Here is a 15,000-nt window from a genome sequence, read left to right as displayed (position 1 = left end):
AGAGAGGGAGAGAGAGAGGAGAGGAGGAGAGAGAGAAGAGAGAGAGAGAGGAGAGAGGGAGGAGAGAGGGAGAGAGGGGAGAGGAGGGAGAGAGAAGAGAGGAGAGAGAGAGAGAGGAGAGAGAGGAGAAAGAGGAGAAAGAAGAGAGAGAGAGGAGAAAGAAGAGAGAGAGGGGAGAGAGAGAGAGAGAGGAGAGAGAGAGAGAGAGAGGAGAGAGAGAGAGAGAGAGAGAGAGAGAGAGAGAGAGAGAGAGAGAGAGAGAGAGAGAGAGAGAGGAGAGGGAGAGAGAGAGAGAGAGAGAGAGAGGAGGAGAGGAGAGAGGAGGAGAAGAAGAGAGAGAGAGAGGGGGGGGGGGAGAGAGAGAGAGAGAGAGAGGAGAGAGAGGAGAGAGAGGAGAGAGAGAGAGAAGAGAGAGAGAGAAGAGAGAGAGAGAAGAGAGAGAGAGAGGGAGAGAGAGAGAGAGAGAGAGAGAGAGAGAGAGAGAGAGAGAGAGAGAGAGAGAGAGAGAGAGAGGAGAGAGAGGAGAGAAGAGAGAAGAGGGAGAAGAGAGAAGAGAGAAGAGAGAAGAGAGATAGAGAGAGAGAGAGAGAGAGAGAGAGAGAGAGAGAGAGAGAGAGAGAGAGAGAGAGAGAGAGAGAGAGAGGAGGAGAAGGAGAGAGAGAGAGAGAGAGGAGAGAGAGAGAAAGAGGAGAAAGAGAGAGAGAGAGAGAGAGAGAGAGAGAGAGAGAGAGAGAGAGAGAGAGAGAGAGAGAGAGAGAGAGAGAGAGAGAGAGAGAGAGAGAGAGAGAGAGAGAGAGAGAGAGAGAGAGAGAGAGAGAGAGAGAGAGAAATATATATATAAGTAAACAATGGCAAATCTTACTTGGTTTGTGGATCTTTTCAGAATATTTAGTCATGTTGGTTGACACGTAGGCAGGAGTAATTGTCTGAATCGTCACGCCAGATTGGTCATATTCTGCCTCTAAAGCCACTGAGAAGAACTCTACAAAAGCCTGTAAGAAAAACACAAAAGTTTGAAAATGGAGAGTGATTCATTTATTAAGAGTCATGTCTGCATTATCAATTATTATCACCGTCAGATAACTGAATTAGATTGAATATTAATTATAACGATGACGGTAATGATAGTAATATTCATAATGATGATGTTGATGTTAATAAGGATAAGAATGGTGGTAATGGCCATAATTATAGTAATGATAATAATGATGATGGTGACGCTTGAAACTAGTACTAAAGATAATCATAATGTTATTGTTGGTAATAACAAAAGTCGTAACAACAACAAAAAAAGACATCATAATGGTAATTACTACAATATTTATGGCGATAATAATAATAATTATAATGATAATAATGTCAACGATGATAACAGTAATAATAACAATAATAACAACAACAACAATAATAATAATTATTACAACAATCATCATCATAATTATCATCCCCATCATAATGATGGTAATAAACAAATAAAGGAAACGAATATATAAAAGTCAAGAAAAAAAACTTTAAATAATATTACACTGGTGGTATGGACAGCTTGGATGAATATTTCCAGTATTCATGATATCAATATTTTTTCAGATTAATACTTACACACATACACATACAAATACGTGCATGTGTGCATATATATAACAACCAAATGCTTCACCTTGGAGGCCGAATATATTTGCATCATAGGTACAGGATACCGGCTGTAAATGGAAGCGATGTTGACGATGGCTCCTTTGCAGCGTTCAACCATTGCAGGCAGAATCATCCTTGTCATTGCCAAGGGAGATGCAACATTGACATTGACATGGCTCCAAAGTTGATGGTCATTGACTTCGCAAAAATCCATGGGATAAGGTAGTATGACGGCCACGTTGTTCACTGTTAAAGGGAAAGGTTAGGGTTTATGGTCATGGCGAAAGGTGATCATTCAGCCGAAACTTTTCTCAGTAATAATAACGCTAGTACTTGATATTTCCTGATATGATTTAAATACGATATATCTTGTTTCTGACTGTATTTGTAATGTAAGGATTCAACTATTATATGCATGTAAATATAATATCAGAATGAAGATCTTTAATATATACCTAAAAGACCGATCTCCTTTCCTCTTATACGTTCTTCAATCTCTTCGTAAACATGTTTCCCGTGGCTGAAGTCTACTTGCATTATCTCTACTTCTACTCCAGACTCTTTGTCTGATGAAAAGAAATAAGGTTATGATATAGCACGAACACATATATAAACATAGGGAGCACGTGATACCCGTATAATGATTTCTTGAAAAAAGTAATACATTCAACATTTGATTAAAAAAAAAAAAAAAAAAAAATATGAGAAGAATTACGATGATTAAGATCATAATTCTGGATCAACGCAAAAATCAGAAGATACTTGATACCTAGTGGACAATCAACATAACTTCCAGTCATTGTTATTTCGAAAAAAAAGAGACGACTCACCGATCTCTTCCTTGACTTTCTGCAGTTTCTCCATCGTCCGAGAAATCAAGAGCAGGTTCATCCCTTTTTTAGCGAGTTCATGAGCATAGGCCTCCCCAATGCCGTCGGAACTTCCTGTAACGACTGTGAACAAAAATTGTTATTATTATTATTTTTGTGTGGGGGAGGGGGGGGAGCTGAGAGATGGAAGTATGGCCGCGGGTGTGTGGGGGTTTAGGGCAAGAGAGAAAGAATATACAAAAAAATGATAATAATAAATAAATAAAAAGCGCTTCTGATGAAGTGAAGAGAAGTCAACTGCTGTAATGACAAGATAAGAAAAAAATATCAGTGTGAAGTGCAGAGATACCACCATTTAAAGGTCTTGATTAGTTTACCCGTCAACATCATCATTTTCATTGGTAAAGAAAATGGATGTGTGAGACCACCAGCTCCCTTGACCATCTGGTTTACTATTGAAGGTCAAACTCAGGATCAAGTTGAAGGCCAAGATGGAGGTTGCAGATTAGGACATTAAGTAGAAAGGCATGTGCTCTCTCTCTGGGTACGCGCGGTGAAATCACACTGATTTTTCGTTTCGTTTATAAACTTTGTACGTCAGTTTACTCATTCATTTATTTCTAACGTGACAGTGCCTGGTTTTATTGCCCTTTAATAATATCAATTTACGTTCATGTGAGCTGCCGAGCGGGTAATACGTATAAAACATATATATGTGGTCTGTACTCGACTGTAAGCAAAGTTTTTGCATTCATCTAACGTGAGTCATTCACCAAGTTGATATGCATGAATCTTGCAGCTGTTAGTGTTCGTATGGTGTTTATTGAATGGGAGGTTGAATAAGATAATTTAAGAAAATATATCTATGAGCCTTTTGACAATGCCTCAGGTCATACTTGGCATAATTACTACAGAAGATTAGTGAGACCCTTCGAGAAACACATACTAAATGTAAGTATATTATTAACAAGAGCACATTTTAAAGCTATAGTAAAGTAAATCATAGTTATTATTCAAATAAGTGCTCTCATTGCATACGCCTTGCATAACCTTACCTGCCCACTTTCCGTAAGTCGCAACGAAATTCTTATTCCGCATCTTGGACCACACATGAGCTCTCAGACCCACTGCCAAGTTCCATGTCGTAACCGAGACGAATTTCACAACACTCAGAAGACCAACAAGTGTAATGATATTTAGTAAGGCATTTGGATATGGGAATAACTGAAAATCCCCCGTTTCCATGTTTCCTGTGCGCGCCGTGGCCCGTTGCTAAGGAGAGAGGAGACTCAAGTGATCTGTCCTAAGAGGAAAAGAGTTCCAAGCAAGCAACACAACCTTGAACGAACCAATAGCTCTCTGGGATATATTTGGCTCTGGATTCCTAAACTTATTTTTATTTTATTATTATTATCATTTTTTTTACAATTAGACGCACAAGACAATCATCAAATTCCAAAGAAAGACATTGTTAAACCATACAGTCGCTTAATTAAAGGATCCTTTCATGTATTGCCCACTTGCAATTGTTGACGGTTTCAGACACATTGCTAGATTGCATAATGCAAAATGCATGCTTCCTGAAATTTCTCGGAAGACACCACTGGAAGACGTAAATTCCTCTCCAAATCATCACCTTCGTCGTGGAGACAATGCAGGCCTATAATCAACATAAAATGAGTTTTAAACCACCGATACCTGAACTTTATAACAAAACTGATGAAATGCAATTGAAAAACGTAACTATACACAGCAATGCATCTACTTATTATCACAATACGATACAAAAAATCACAATTTCACATAACCTAAAATGAGAATCGGCAGCCTCCTCAGGCATGTCTGAAAAATGTTTGAGAGACTAACGTATTATATTGTTCATACCTGAATAAAAAATAGTAAGTATACTTGAATGTTTCTTGCATATAGTTGACCAGTGTGTGTGTGTGTGTGTGTGTGTGTGTGTGTGTGTGTGTGTGTGTGTGTGTGTGTGTGTGTGTGTGTGTGTGTGTGTGTGTGTGTGTGTGTGTGTGTGTGTGTGTGTGTGTGTGTGTGTGTGTGTGCGTGCGCGCGCGCGCGCGTGTGTGTGGTAGTATTACCGTCATCATAACAAAATTCCTCTCTTTTTCACCTTGAAGCATTATCATGATTTCCATTGTGCCCAGTCTAGCAAGTATTATCTTTAGAAACAAGTTGAAGAGAAAGTAATTGGAGCATAAAACCCGTTAATAAATAATGCTATAAGCCTGATACAGTAAGAAAACACGCCTGTTTATCATATCCAGATGGTCACAACTATGCTGTGTCCTGAAAATTGCGACGGAAAGAGAGAGAGAGAGAGAGAGAGAGAGAGAGAGAGAGAGAGAGAGAGTGTCACTCGAGTCTAATCATATGCGCCTCTAGTAGATATGATCATTGCTGTATGACATAATATAAAGATTCTGGCAGCTTTTATGTACTTTCCAAAGTCATTATACCGTGGAGAAGTATTTAACACCATTCCGGAGTAGAAAGACCGCTTTAACCCGAGACCATACTAGCAGCTGCATCAGAGGAGGAAAATATTACAAGAAAGACAAGGAGGGAACGTAAAGTGAAAGAGAGAGGAAGCGAGTAAAAGAGCGAGAGACGCCACAGTCAGAACAACAATATTTCAGAGATGCACCAAATACCTGAACTATAATTCATACATATTACATACAACAATCCATACCACATGCGATCACAAGTTTGTTTACTGCATCCAACATCCTATTCCACACGCGAACATTAGTTTATACATAATTATTACATATAACATCCCATTCCACATGCAGCAGCAAAGCACTATACATCAGAGAGGGTGAGAGTGAGAGTGAGAGTGGGAGTGGGAGTGGGAGTGGGTGTGGAAGTAGGAGTAGGAGTGGGAGTGGGAGTGGGAGTGGAAGTGGAAGTGGAAGTGGAAGTGGGAGTGGGAGTGGGAGTGGGTGTGGGTGTGGGTGTGGGTGTGGAAGTGGGAGTGGGAGTGGGAGTGAGAGTGAGAGTGAGAGTGAGAGTGAGAATGAGAATGAGAGTGAGGAGAGAGAGGGGGGGAGAAGAATGATTTCCGACCTTCTAGGGTCTCTCCCTCTATCCTTGCTTTTGTTCCTGCTTAGTGGGAATGAGTCTTACTTTGGTCGATGTGCATGCATCGCTACTTTCTTTTCCTTTTAACTAAAAGTGTGAAAAACTTTCACTTTATAGTAGACACGCAGAACACAAAAGCAACAAGGTATAATAACAAAGAGTAACATGGATGGACAGTTTACCTAATAAGGACACATAAAATAGCAGCAATTATGTGTTCTTACGATAACGATACAGAATAGATTTTGAATTCGGTTTTAGCTGTCTACAGTGCGACAGGTTTCTTCCATAAAAAAAAACATATCACCGTTTTGCAGTAACTAATATTTGTCAGATACAAATTACTATTATTACTTCTGAATATAGAATAATTCTTAATACATTTTCTAGAAACGATCTTTAGAAATCAAAAGGTGGCAACTCACCCACGTGCATTTGTTTACATGGCGTAAAGTCAGACTTGCCTTGGGTGTAAGTGGTCTGCATTAGGGGCGTAGCACGTACTCGGGAACACTTACATACCTGAGGACGTCAAATTTCGAAGTCCTTCAAGATGGCAGTGGCTGTGGATTCAGCGAAATACCTGTTGGATGAGATACTGCCTTTTTTAAGACGTGTAGAGGAGGGGTTCGCCCTGATCGGAATATGCTACGCCGGGTCTGTGACTGTCAGGTTCCTTTGGAAGGTCGCGAAAGGCGTCAGGGTGCACTTTTGGTCCAAATTGTGGAGGAAGGATTTGGTAGGAGACTATGGGAAGTGGGCAGGTATGTTTTATGGCTTTGGTTCTATGTTATATCTGGGATTGGAGGAAATAGTTATAAATATTGTTAGCAGTTACAGAATGATTCGTATATCATTATCTTCACAGTGCTGTAGGATTTAATAATCCCACAAAAAGAATATTACCATGATAGATTCCATAAAGATTTAGTATTTTTTTTTAACAAGACACCTGAAGCTGGTTGTATGTGCTCTAGTTAAGGGCAACAACCGCATATAATGACATTCTGTATATTTGTGATAATGAATGTCTTGTGCAAATCGTTTATTACTTTCTATAAAGCGTTTAATTCTGCCCAAATTACTAAAGGATTACAGAATATGTGTGTGTGTACTGTATATAGATTTTGTATATATATATATATATATATATATATATATATATATATATATATGTATATATATATATGTATATATATAATATATATATATATTATATATATATTATATATATATATATATATATTATATATATATATTATATTATATATATATATATAATATATAGATATATGTATATATAATAATATATATATTCATATGTATTATATATATATATATATATATATATATTATATATATTTATATTATGTATATATATATATATATATATATATATATATATATATATATATGTATATATATATATATATATATATGTATATATATATTGATATATATTTATATATGTGTATATATATATATTTATATATATTTATATATATGTATATATATATATGTATATATATTTATATATGTGTGTGTGTATATATATATATACATATATATATATATTTATATATATATGTATAAATTTATAAGTATGTATACATGATAGTGATGGTATTATATTTCCATAATGACAAGTTTTAGGATCTGATTAATAGGTATATTGTGGGTGAATTTTATTAGAAATCAGTATGGAAACTATGACCCTTATTGCTGTGATCTCAAAAAAAAAAATGAAATGTTCAATATGCAGTATGATAAGTGGATATGTCAAATGTGCACTTATGGAAAATCTTTTATTTAGGGTATAATGAGCAATGTGTAAAAATTAATACAATCTCCATATAAGGGGACTTATCTTCTCTCCAGCCTTTGTTGATATCTATTGCATCACATTTATTTTGCAATATTTTTCTAAATATGTCTTTGATCATATCTGTGGTGTTCTCTGTTAAATCCAATGGATAGAATAGGTATGCAGTTATATCTATCAGTTATAAAATCAGTCAAATATAAAATAATAATAGGTGTGTATGTCATATTTTTCATACTGGTTGAAGAACTTCAGGAGGTTTTCAAGTGGACACTCAGTGTACCTTACTGGTGTGATGCATATGCATATACCTATAAAATGTACTGTACAAGGATACACAAATAAAGTCAGTCAATCATACATAGTGAGCTAAATATCCATTTCCAGACAGATTTTCCTATCATAAATGTAGCAAATTGTGGTGGTTTGCCCAATATATAAGAGTTCTGATTACTTTTATCAGAACTATTATTATTTTTTTAAGTATAAACATAAGAAGGAATTAGCTGTATGCTTAGTAAAATGCAATAAGGGCCAGTACATTATTTTACTTTTGTTTCTTTAATTGTCTACAACTCTCATTAGGTATAATGTTTTTTTGTTTTGTTTTTTAATTTACAGATATAGAATTTATGATTTGGTACGTATGATATGTTTTTCAATCTTGTAAGAAAGAAGGATTACTATCAGATTTGATCCAAATTCCTTTTTTCTAAGTATGCATTGAAATACAATATATATTTACACAGGAGTAAAAAAAATTACCTTTTTATATATCTTTACAGTTGTGACAGGATCAACTGATGGCATAGGAAAAGGATATGCCAGAGAGCTTGCAAAAAATGGAATGAACATAATACTTGTCTCCAGGTCTTCAGGGAAGCTGGAGAAAGTAGCTGAGGAGATTGGTATGTAGAGTTTTAGAAACAAGATTAAATTAGAATTGAAGAATCTAAATATTAGTGCATATTTATATGTGTGTGTGTGTGTGTGTGTGTGTGTGTGTGTGTGTGTGTGTGTGTGTGTGTGTGTGTGTGTGTGTGTGTGTGTGTGTGTGTGTGTGTGTGTGTGTGTGTGTGTGTGTATGTGTATGTGTATGTGTATATAACAGTTAGAGTGTTGTTACATTATGAGTTACTTTGTCAACCTGATAATGCCATTACACCCAGGCATTTTCTTGGAAGACTATGATGTAAATAGTGACAAAACATGTGAACCATTTGCAGTGGCTGAATTTGGAGTTGAGACAGATATCGTACAAGCAGACTTTTCCCTGGGTCGGCATGTGTATGACAATATTGCAAGACACTTGAAAGACAAAGAAATTGGGATTCTAGGTAAGTCATGCAACAAAAAAATGCTGTTATGGTTACATATTATAGCTCTTTATATTTATTGCCTTATGAATGTTTAAATTCTAGGAAATATATTCATGTATCCTGTTGATTAAACAAATCTCTTGTTTTGCAGTTAACAATGTCGGGATGATGGTTGTTCCAAAGATGTTCGACAGACTTACGGATGAGGACATCTGGGCGTATGTGAACGTGAATGTAGCAACAGTACCTGCCATGACGAAGTTGGTGTTGCCTGGGATGGTGGAGAGAAAAAAGGGGGCTATTATCAATATTTCGTCTGAAGTGGCTCACTTTTCTCTACCATATCTTCAGTTGTATGCAGCTACAAAGGTTGATTGTAGTTTTTTATTCTTGCTTTGTTGTTTGTCTCTGTCTTCCTCCTTTCCTTTGTTCTTTTTCTTTTTCTTTACTTCTTTCCTTCTTTCCTTCTTCTTTTCTTCCTTTCTTTCTTCCTGTCTTCCCTCCTTCCTTTCTTCCTTTCTTCCTTCTTTCTTTCTTCTTTTCTTCCTTTCTTCCTTCCTGTCTTCCTTCCTTCCTGTCTTCCCTCCTTCCTTCCTTCCCTCCTTCCTTCCTTCCGTCCTTCCTTCCTTCCTTCCTTCCTTCCTTCCTTCCTCCCATTATCCCCTCCTCCCTTCCTTCCTTCCTCCCTTCCATCATTCAATCCTCCCTCCCATCCTCTCCCCCTACTTGCTCCTTTCCCCTCTTTTGCTCATATAGATGTTCAATGTTAGTATTGTATTTTGTAAGTCTATATTTGATCCATTAATATTCAAATGTACATGATGCACCAGATTATACCTATTAAACCATTCATGATTTTTCAGTCCTTTGTCAGTAGCTTCACCAAGGCTATTGGTGCCGAGTATAGCTCAGCAGGGATAACTGTACAGTGCTTAGAGCCGGCAGGTGTGTCCACCAACTTGAATGCTTTTGATGAAAGGATTCACAGACCAGGTAAAGGGATTTTTATTTTAGGTAACTCAGCTGATTGTGTGTTTATGATTGTGTTTATTGATCATTATTGTATTTTTTTGTGTCTATTTTGAGTTTAGAAATATTGTTCACTTTTAAATCCAAAGGAATGGAGGCTATTTTTCAGTCTTTCTTTTGGTAGATTAATTCAGTTCTTATGTGCTCCAGTAAGTGCATCTGTAATTGTCATAATATTATATATGTGTCCATAGCTGTCTTGATATTATGTATTTGTCTATAGCTATCATAATTGCTGTAATCTCTCATAATTTGTCATATTTTCATTAAGATTTGCTTCTCATTTTAAGGGATACTAAATCTCAAGATTTTTATAAGATATCTATAAGATATCAAGTTGTATCATCTATTTAGTTTTATGCCTATTGACAGGATTCTTCACTGCAACACCAGACCGCTTTGCTGCAAGTGCTGTTGCCACTCTTGGATACTCTAAATGCACTACTGGCTATTGGACACACGGGCTTCAGGTAGGAGTGTATGCTCTTTTATCCGGTCCAATTCTGCTCTCTCTTTCTCTCTCTCTCTTTCTCTCTCTCTCTTTCTCTCTCTCTCTCTCTTTCTCTCTCTCTCTTTCTCTCTCTCTCTTTCTCTCTCTCTCTTTCTCTCTCTCTCTTTCTCTCTCTCTCTTTCTCTCTCTCTTTCTCTCTTTTCTCTCTCTCTCTTTCACTTTCTCTCTCTCTCTTTTTCTCGCTCTTTCTCTCTCTCTCTTTCTCTCTCTCTCTTCTTCTCTCTCTCTTTCTCTCTCTCTCTCTCTCTTCTCTCTCTCTTTCTCTCTCTCTCTCTCTCTCTCTCTCTCTCTCTCTCTCTCTCTCTCTCTCTCTCTCTCTCTCTCTCTCTCTCTCTCTCTCTCTCTCTCTCTCTCTCTCTCTCTCTCTCTCTCTCTCTCACTCTCTCTGTGCATTTGTTTTTTGTTTGTTTTTATGTTATTGTCTATGTTTCTGTCTATCTTTGTTTCTATTTTCTTTGTTTTTCCTATCATTTTTTTTCCAATAGAGAGAGGGTCCTTATTTTCTGTCCATAACTTTTTACTATATATGAAACATAATTATAGCATTCAGCAATATCCTAAGGATTTAGATTCAGAAGAACTATTTAGCTGGACACTGGCTAGTTTTAATCTTATAGACTTAGCAAATTAATCACTGATAACTTTTAAACAATGAGCAAGAGTGTTAGTATCTCATGTAAGTGAATAGCATACCTAATGAACAGGTATAAGTATCAAATAAAACTTAACTTCAAATTTTGTATTTTGCAGTTGTCTTTCCTGCAGCTCTTCCCAGAGTGGTTCATAGTAATGGGCTTCAGGTACATGGTCGAGTTCAGCCAAAAGAAGTTAAAATGAAGTGGGTGTAAGTGCTGCACTTACTTTATGGCCACCAAATAGATCCTTCCAAGCAAAAGAGAAAAGTGAGATAGAATTAAAGATTATAATGACAAGTGCTGCACTTTAAAATATGGTTTGATTTGTTGAGATTTGCCACGAGAAGATCGCCGAGTGAACTTGCTTTTTCTTGTTTTCTCGTTTTATGGATTTCTGATTTGGAAGAGAGGAATGGTAATTTTTTTTTCTTTTATAGTTTTGGTGGTTATGTTAGTTGGGTGGGATTACAGTTTGCTCGTCGAAAGATAGATTGTTAAACGAAGGAGGAAGGATATTGATTATCTGATTTTTTTGTGATGAACACTGTGATGGGCTATAGTCATTTTTGTTAATTTTTTATGTAATGTTTGATTTATTTTTGTGTTTTTTTTATAGTAAATAGGAAATGATTGTTACTGACAGATGAATGAGACATATATTACAATTTTCTCAAGTCATTCATTAATCGCCATTCAGAGTCTGTTGAGCCATAATCAGTTTTAGTCTGTAACTCTGACACAATCATCAGAGGATTTTGCATGATATTACTTACTGGCAGCTTGATTAAATAGGAAACTAGTGATTTTTAAGCTGGTTTTGCTTGATATTTTAACTTACATTTACTCGGAATCTTATGTTGGGTGTATGTTATATTGAATTACATAAAAATAGGCCATTACTTTTCAGTGCATGCAATTCTAACAGTAAGATAAATTGTCATCATATAGATTAGGAATTAAGGGAGAGATTCATTTTTTATGTATTGGACTTTGCCTTTAAATGAAAGCAGCAAGATCTGGTGGCATAGACTATGATGCATTTAAACTGTACCATTCCAGTAGATGATGTATATATTGTCATTGTTGGTAGTATATTGTTATCATTTTTATAAGAGTTTAAGCAAGTAGTATTGTGAGTGATATTAGTAATCCTATAACACTGTGACAGAAAATGGAATGATTTTTACCTTAACATGCAGCATTGCCAGGTTTCTCTCTTGGCTTCTTTGAGAGTCTTGCTTGACTGAAGGAAGGTAATATAGTGTAAATATTTTACATGTCTTTCCTTTTGTTAAAAAGAGTATGGAAATGTGAAGTTAAGGGAGTGGTTATGTAAAGATGAAGAAGATATGAAAATTGATTCTGGTTTCCTTAGTAGATGGAAGTTATGTGAAAGAAATAAGAAAAGGCAAAAAATGAGTTAGGTATTACTTCTACTGGACTTATGGATATTAAACTTTAATCCTGAAAATGGGACGCCTCACAAAAGGTCCTTTTGTAAGCCTGGGACATGCCTTGTCAGAGCCAGATATACATTTGAATATGGCTCTCATTTAGAATGTTTAGTGGTAGTTTGTGCTTCTTCACCATCCACTATCCCCAGTCAACTCCCTGGGTATACTGATACTTGTGAATTAGTTGCTGCAAAAACACATATCTTTGTGGCTTTGCCTGGATGAATAAGGAAAATATGGTAAAGTTGAAGCATTGTATTTTGTTTATTCTTTCAACATTTTGATAAATGTTTTACCAAAGCAGTGTTTTTTTGTGTTTTTTTTACAAGTTGAGAAGAACCAGTTATTGACATTCAAAATTCAGTTGTTGTTATTTTTTTTTTATTCCCCTCAGTCTGCAGTCAATTTTTATATGTTTATTGCCTTCCCTCCTTGTAGGAATTACTACTCTTCATGTACAATTAAGAAGTTAAGGGATTTGTTTGAAGGAATGTATATGGTAGGTGGAAGGGGTCCCTAAAAATCAAATGAGATTTATGAACTGTTACATTCAATACATAGATATTTACATAGACCAAACTGCAGAGGTGTTTAATTGTGACATTGTAGATTTACCCGGACTACTATAGGTACGTCTCTTACCTTTTAATGGTACAAGGTAGGTACATGTGCACTTGTGTAATTGTTTGCAAGACAATCTGCATTTCCATCCTCCAATTTCATCTCATGCACAAGCATATAATTTGCATGATAGATATATTCATCATGTTATTTATGGCATTTAAGGGATTGTTCGGAAATAAAATCAGGCTGTGAGCAACTTTGCCAAATAATGGTAATAGTATGATTAATTTTGGTACTTGTTGCTGGTATTGTTGTTACGATTTCATGACACCTGTAAGAGTAAGAGAGGCCTTAAGATGTTATGAGTGTAATTAGTTATTCCTTTTTAATGGCTTTTTGATTTAGTGGAATACAGAGGATGTTTTAAAGGTTATATACTTTACTGATTCATTCTTGGTTGCTTATTTCTTTTTATTTCATTTTGACTTTTTTTAGATTTTTGTTGATTTTTGTAAGATGAGTGGGAGAATGTGTTAGATATTCAAATTTATCAATTATCGTAAGTGAAAAAGAATGAAAAAAAAGCATTGAGTTTTCATTACTAACTCTTGACATGTATATGAATATTTTTGGTTCCTCTTTGGTCAGTCAAAGGATATTTAGTATTCCTAATTAAGTTTTGTATGATAATTTATCATGGAAGTATTTATTTCAGTGTATTTATTTTACAGCTATTATTTATAGTGCCTTTTTTCTGTTCTTTAATTACCCTCTTCCTTTGTACATAGACATTGTTTTTGTCTGAAATATATACATCTCTTGAAGACTTTATTTAATAAATAAGGAATGGAAGTGGCATACCTTCTATAAGGTATATAATCAAAACTACATGTATGATATGATAAAAAAGGCATGTTTATTATATCTGTTATAATTTCATGTTCTATAACCTGTAGCCAAGTTAATGTTAATAATGAGTGGTTGGAGGAAATTGATTAATATCTTATTTTTTGTTTACATATGTGTCTTGAGAAATTACAGTCACATGAAATACAAAGGTTCTCATGTTTCGATTCTCGTTTCTTATGAATTACCTTTTCTCTGTCCTCTCTGCATTTTCTACCCCTGCTTCTTAGATGATGCAGAATCTTCTTCCTTAATAATGTATCTTTGGTGAATCACTTCCTATTCATCTTTGTTCAATGCTTGATAGATTTTTTATTTTGCTATTCTTAATTTGTTTCTCTGTATATTTTGATCATGGTGCCATATAGTCATAGAACCCATAGAATTATAGATTCTGTATGCTCAAAAACTTGTAGTGATGTAGTTACTTATAAAAGCAGATGGCCTAAATCTTCAGTGATATGAGATAAGCTATGCAACAAGACCATTGTGTGTGATGGACCACGCTTATCAGTGTTATGTATTCAGAGAAGTTCAAGTTAACAGGGAATTTTGTTATTGTTGCTCACCTAATATTTCAGGAGCTGATTGCTGATTTGAGCTCCTTTTTGTAACCTAGTATTAATAACAGGTTCTATTGGAAGCCCTGTGATGTCTGTATATACACTGCTGAAACACACAATCAGGATAAAATATAATACCTCCTATTTCCATGCCTTTTAAATGCACAAGAACTCACAATATTTAGCACTTGTTGGTAAGTGGCAGTATATAAGCACAGATTGAATTCACCGATTGTTAAAGTGTTGTAGAATGCTTATTTTAGACATAAGATCTATACCATAGCTTGATATTAAAGTATATATCAGTCATGCTTTTTTTTAATATAGACATATAACACCAGTTGATTTCAGCAATGTTTGTAAATGTGCTATTAAAAAGGAATTATATGCTGCTATTTTCATAATGGAATGAAAATCAAAATCAGCTTTATTATTTTAATGTTTTTTTTATGAAGCTGAATGATTTACAATGACATGCTCTATTTTTAAATCTATGGCATTGCCTGATCTCATATTGCTCAACCAAAGATTTTGAGAATGAGAAATTGTGAAATAAAGTTTTTGCTCTTGTAAAAGGAATTGCACAAATATGCAGGTATACACATGGGCATATACAGTATACTTATGTAT

At 35.3% G+C, this 15,000-nt stretch overlaps 2 protein-coding genes across 2 annotated transcripts in view; one reads left to right on the top strand and one right to left on the bottom strand.

Moving 5' to 3' along the window:
• The window catches only part of LOC122262136 (inactive hydroxysteroid dehydrogenase-like protein 1), a 4,931-nt gene extending 1,154 nt beyond the window's left edge, over positions 1–3,777 (bottom strand). Inside the window, exons 1-5 of the mRNA XM_043030082.2 lie at positions 3,518–3,777; positions 2,463–2,585; positions 2,088–2,198; positions 1,658–1,878; positions 863–992 (exon numbers count right to left, since the gene is read on the bottom strand). Of these exons, the coding sequence (XP_042886016.2) occupies positions 863–992; positions 1,658–1,878; positions 2,088–2,198; positions 2,463–2,585; positions 3,518–3,707 (775 nt within the window). The 5' untranslated portion in view covers positions 3,708–3,777. The remainder of the gene's footprint in view (positions 1–862; positions 993–1,657; positions 1,879–2,087; positions 2,199–2,462; positions 2,586–3,517) is intronic.
• Positions 3,778–5,991: 2,214 nt separating this feature from the next.
• Positions 5,992–15,000, top strand: part of LOC122262130 (inactive hydroxysteroid dehydrogenase-like protein 1) — a 9,874-nt gene continuing 865 nt past the window's right edge. The window contains exons 1-7 of the mRNA XM_043030071.2: positions 5,992–6,331; positions 8,175–8,297; positions 8,616–8,726; positions 8,860–9,077; positions 9,572–9,701; positions 10,110–10,207; positions 10,999–15,000. The exon at positions 10,999–15,000 is cut by the window's right edge and continues 865 nt beyond it. Of these exons, the coding sequence (XP_042886005.2) occupies positions 6,121–6,331; positions 8,175–8,297; positions 8,616–8,726; positions 8,860–9,077; positions 9,572–9,701; positions 10,110–10,207; positions 10,999–11,085 (978 nt within the window). The 5' untranslated portion in view covers positions 5,992–6,120 and the 3' untranslated portion in view covers positions 11,086–15,000. The remainder of the gene's footprint in view (positions 6,332–8,174; positions 8,298–8,615; positions 8,727–8,859; positions 9,078–9,571; positions 9,702–10,109; positions 10,208–10,998) is intronic.

This window comes from Penaeus japonicus, unplaced genomic scaffold, assembly GCF_977035675.1.
Source record: "Penaeus japonicus unplaced genomic scaffold, GWHDUDI00000001_assembly GWHDUDI00000016, whole genome shotgun sequence".
Lineage (NCBI taxonomy): Eukaryota > Metazoa > Arthropoda > Malacostraca > Decapoda > Penaeidae > Penaeus > Penaeus japonicus.
This window is presented reverse-complemented; position numbering and strand designations above follow the sequence as displayed.